Genomic DNA, 4,484 nt, shown 5'->3' with positions numbered 1-4,484 from the left:
TAGGGGAGTTTTTCAGTATTTATCAAAGAGAAATTTAATGTATGATTAGAACATTTCCCAAATCAAGCCCTCTGTCTCCTGAAGTTTAAAAAAAAAAAAAGAGAGAGAGACCGAAGCAAAGAACTGAATTGCTTTTAGTTTATTGGAAGAAGTTTAAAGTGAATTCTCAGATTATTGTCCATATTAGACATAAAAGCAGGAATTACAGATGATAAACACTTGGTCAAAGAATCAAAAAAACTGGAATGTAGTTGTAGGGATTTGGCATGGACGGAAGATTATTTTGTGTTCTTCGGAGTTGCAGATTGCTAGATTTGTGTCCCTTAACACACTTTCAGGATATTTACCTGCAAAGAGACAGGGCAGTGAATGCAGAGGGCTGAAGTCTCCTAAAATTATAGCAGAAGCACATAGGCACATATTCAACTGTAGTGAATCCTAGGAATCTGGTACAACAAGTTTGGAGCATAAGAGCAGGCTTAAATCTGTGTGTTAACCTGAGAGACTTCACCTGTGCATCAATGGATTCCGCTCAGCCAATTTCTTTTTTAAATGAGTCTCATTCAATTTGCAAAAAAGCTCTGAAAAGACCTTTCAGGGTCAGCCCGCCAGGGGCTGTCTTTTTTCTGTTATAAGAGACCACCTTCCTCTCTCTTTTGGTATTTCAACAGAGGAATTCTTAGGACCTGAAGCTGTTCTCACTTAGGCCTGATCTCAGCCACACCAAAGGAAGGCTTCAATTTGCTTTGGACTGAGCCATTTACTCCAAGGTAACTACTTTGATCTCATTAGACTTTCTAGATCTTAAATGCTGGAGGCTACAGGTGAGAGGGGGACAGTGAGGTGGGGTAAAAAACCCTTGGTCATACTCACTTCACTCCTCCTTCCAGCATCGAGTCTCTGCCATTGTGTAACACAGGAGACTAGGGAAGATGGACCTATCGTCTGACCAGTAAATGGCAATTCTTAAGTTCTTAATTTAGTAATGCCCAGTTTACACTGATATGATTTATTTAAGAAAAGAAAAAAATGGAAGGATTAAGGTGGGGGGGAAGTTACCATCAGTTCTTTCAAAGCATCTGAATGATCCTTGGAAATAGCAAGTGCACATTCCTTCAGTTCAAGACCAGCCTTCTCCATAGTCGGGTCGGTGACAAAAGGAGCAATTGCCTCCAGTAACTGGTCACGAGAGGCAAAAAGGAACTTGCTAATAACATCCACGAGGACTGGACAAGTCTCAGCTGTAGCTGCAACACAGACGCATAAAAAAGAGTTTAGTTGGATTCTGGTTTCATCATTTCATAGTTGTTAGGGCCTGGAAGGGACCTTGCAGATCATCAAGTCCAGCTGATTATGGTGAAATAATTCAAACCATTAAGGAAATAGTACAGTTTCTCCATTTGATTCTAGTATCCTGATAGCAATACCATTGTTGAAGTGGGGATGAGTTTCCCATTCTCACTGCTCGTGGCTTTTTTTCTTTAAAAACTACGAGCACAAAAATATGGCTAATTTGTTTTTCATCTGTTCTCATGCAGTCACAGTGCTTGTGTAGTAATGTCTTGTTATGTATGAGGTGTTGTAATATGGCCAGGATCTAGCTGTGGGTAGCATGTTGCCTGGCGATAACCCCAAGTCAAACTAAATTTTGAAATTCAAACTGGTCTCAGGTTTACGTTTTCCTCCAGAGACTTGGCATTTCTGAAGAAACCCAGTTCAGTTCCTAATTGGCTGGAGACTGCACCCTGGGCACAGCCACTAAGTTACTGTTACTGATTTAAGTAAGGGTCTCTTAAGGTACCCAAATGGGATCCTCCCATGCCAGTGCCATGTAAACAGAGTAAAAGGACTTTGCCTAGCTGTTCAGCTTTAATCTATCTTGCTCCATACCTGGCTAGCTCCCACAGTTTACCTCACAATTTTCCAGTCTAGTTAACTCTCTAATCAGTTTGCTTTTGGGCTTTGTAAATGTTTGCACCTCAGAATGAATTATGCCTAGAGAGTCAATTACATCTGAAATAGACTGCGGTGGAGACTCCTTAGAAAGATGTCCAGATCTACCACCCCCGTTCACCATAAAGTGGCAGTAGGGAGCAGTCTTAAAACCCTTGCTTCTACCATGGCGGTGTTAAGAGCCCCTTTAGACCTTGCAAACTTTACTTTGGGCTATATAGCCATCCCATGAACATGTGGTTCACTCTAAAAAATTCACTGCATTCTGCTGTATTCAGCCAAAGAACAAACAAAATGTGTATGGAAAGAACAATATAAGGAAGATGTCTGAGCATCTGCCTTTGGAAGGAACTGAATATTCTTGCTTCCTAAAAGAAGAGTCCTAGTTAATTTGTCCCTCTCTGGGGATTGATGTTGATTCAGCAGTTGTGAGTTTGTTAGAGCAAGGAATTTTAATGCAAAACAAGTAATTAACAGAAAATTACAGGTGAAGATTTAGATGGAAAAACTCCATTCATGTTCATAAATTGTGATTCTCAAAATGTAAGTTAGGTTGGTCAGAATGGGGATAAATTCTGCTCCCATGCATGCCTCTTCAAATGCATTTTAAGGTCTGGGAAATGCTGCCATCTTCTGCTGGTGTTACTGAGAGACGATTATGGCACATTTATTCTTAAAGGGAGAAAATCTCGGCTTTGCAGAGAATGTATAAAAGAAAACAATTTCTTAGAGAATTTCAATATGTCCCATTTTGAGAGCTTAACTGAAACTTAAGGCATAAAGACTTTTTGCCACCTTCCAACAAAGGACTGAATTTCACCAGCTTAGCTGTCAAATCTACAATAAAAAGACCTATTATGTGCATGTGGAAAAGTTAACTTTTGAATTTTGTGACTTGGATAATTTTAGACTTTGTACATTTCATAGTTTCTATGGGATGAAACAGAAAATGCTCAGGAAGACCTTGCTTTCTAAAGGCACTTAAATCAATTAATTAACACCAACAGTGCTTAAACAAGTTCTTACAGTTAAGAATGTGATTTAAGTATGTTCCTGAATTTAAGCATAAGTCACTATTACTTTCATTACAAGAAAGGTCTTGAAACACTGGCAGTGCATATATGGAAGAAAGACAGCTTATGATTTCTTTAAAATCACTGATACTATATAATAAGCAACATGCTCGTGTTGGGTAAGCCTTCTGTCTCTTGGGACTAATCCAGAGTTCACAAATGTCTATGGTCTTTTTATCAATCTTAATCAATTAGCTTCTGCTTCTATATAGATAGCACAGGATTCCTTCTACCAAATCACCCTGCTGTTCAATATTTAAATAGTTAACCACCTTTTGGAGGGGGATCTTGGTTTTAATTTACAAAGATGAATGTTTTGCTTACTAAACCTAATCCTAGAAACTTCAAAGAAACAGGAACCTAATCTCATTTCATATTCTGAGTTGCTCCAGTGGCCTCATTGGATTCACTCTGGTGTACCTGGTGCATTTTGAGTCTCCAGGCTGAATTTAATCCAGTCTTTTCAATGTAGGAGCTCAACTGTTTCCTGGAATGTCTATTATATATGTATGTCTATAGTAGATATATGACTTATATGTCTAATAAACTCTAATAAAAAATAATACTGATTTAAAACGGCTTGATACTTTGCTTTAAGCATGGCTAGGGTTTTGAGGCTTAATGGTAGAATTCTACTTGTACTGCTCATCTCTTACTTACCTGAAGTGTCCCATTAGCTTCAGAGAGTAATGAGTTTCAAAGTCTGTCTTGCAAGTATTACTCACCAGAGTAGCAGCAAAGTGCCAGGGTGACCAGCAGGACAAAAGTCAGCTTCATGGTGAGGATGGGTGATGGTTGTCTCTCAGGTCTCACAATGGAAGGGCCGATGGAGTCGTTTCAGAACACTGCTTGCACAGCTCCAATATATGTACAAGGCAGCCACATCATCTCCTCCCCAAAAAAGTCTGTGCCAGACCACAGGGTGACATTAGCACTAGAATAGAATTTAGGCTGTTTGCTCATGGCGTACAAAAAAGAAGAAATGCAAACACTGATCCTCTTCATTGTTAATGTTATTGTAGTGAAATAGTCCAAAGAGCTGAGTTATTTGCATAATCATAGAGTGTGTACACAGGAAATCTGGAAAATGGGAGAACATTGGCACATTGTCTCCATGATGGCAGCAGTTCTGATGGACTAGCCAACTTCAAATAATTAGTCAATTCTCACCTCTAGAGCAGTGCCTAGGCCAGGAGTCTGCAGGAGAACTTCTAACATTTACTTTGTTACAAAGAAAAAACATCCCCTACCAACTGGTATCCCTCTCTCCCAGTGGAGTCTATTTGCAGGGAAAGTGCATCTGTACACTGAACATACCTTTTAAGTTTTCAAAGAGAAAAGTGGTCATGGCCCAGTTGCAGTCTGCCTGGATTCTCATGCTTGGGCCTTAATGATTAGCCTGAGATCAGCAGAAATCTCATCAATACTGAACAGTATTGCTCCAAGAGCACAGCAGTA

The 4,484-nt window shown here is 39.5% G+C and overlaps 1 protein-coding gene across 1 annotated transcript; it reads right to left on the bottom strand.

Annotated features, from left to right (window-relative positions):
- Positions 1-218: 218 nt before the first annotated feature.
- On the bottom strand, positions 219-3,836 carry LOC149871319 (secretoglobin family 1D member 2-like). Its single transcript, XM_090034914.1, has 3 exons — positions 3,752-3,836; positions 1,060-1,247; positions 219-347 (listed from the first exon to the last, which is right to left on the bottom strand). The coding sequence occupies exons 1-3, from the start codon at positions 3,801-3,803 to the stop codon at positions 324-326; spliced, it is 264 nt and encodes an 87-aa protein (XP_089891040.1). The 5' UTR covers positions 3,804-3,836; the 3' UTR covers positions 219-323.
- Between the last annotated feature and the right edge of the window lie 648 nt (positions 3,837-4,484).

This window comes from Crocodylus siamensis, chromosome 2, assembly GCF_052110815.1.
Source record: "Crocodylus siamensis isolate JL-2025a chromosome 2, ASM5211081v1, whole genome shotgun sequence".
Taxonomy (NCBI): domain Eukaryota; kingdom Metazoa; phylum Chordata; order Crocodylia; family Crocodylidae; genus Crocodylus; species Crocodylus siamensis.
This window is presented reverse-complemented; position numbering and strand designations above follow the sequence as displayed.

Coding starts and splice junctions, on each gene's coding strand:
- LOC149871319 (XM_090034914.1), bottom strand. CDS start 3,803: ATGAAGCTGACTTTTGTCCTGCTGGTCACCCTGGCACTTTGCTGCTAC. Junction 1,248..3,751: donor GGCACTTTGCTGCTACTCTG/GTGAGTAATACT, acceptor TCTGTGTTGCAG/CTACAGCTGAGACTTGTCCA. Junction 348..1,059: donor ATGCTTTGAAAGAACTGATG/GTAACTTCCCCC, acceptor GTCTCTTTGCAG/GTAAATATCCTGAAAGTGTG.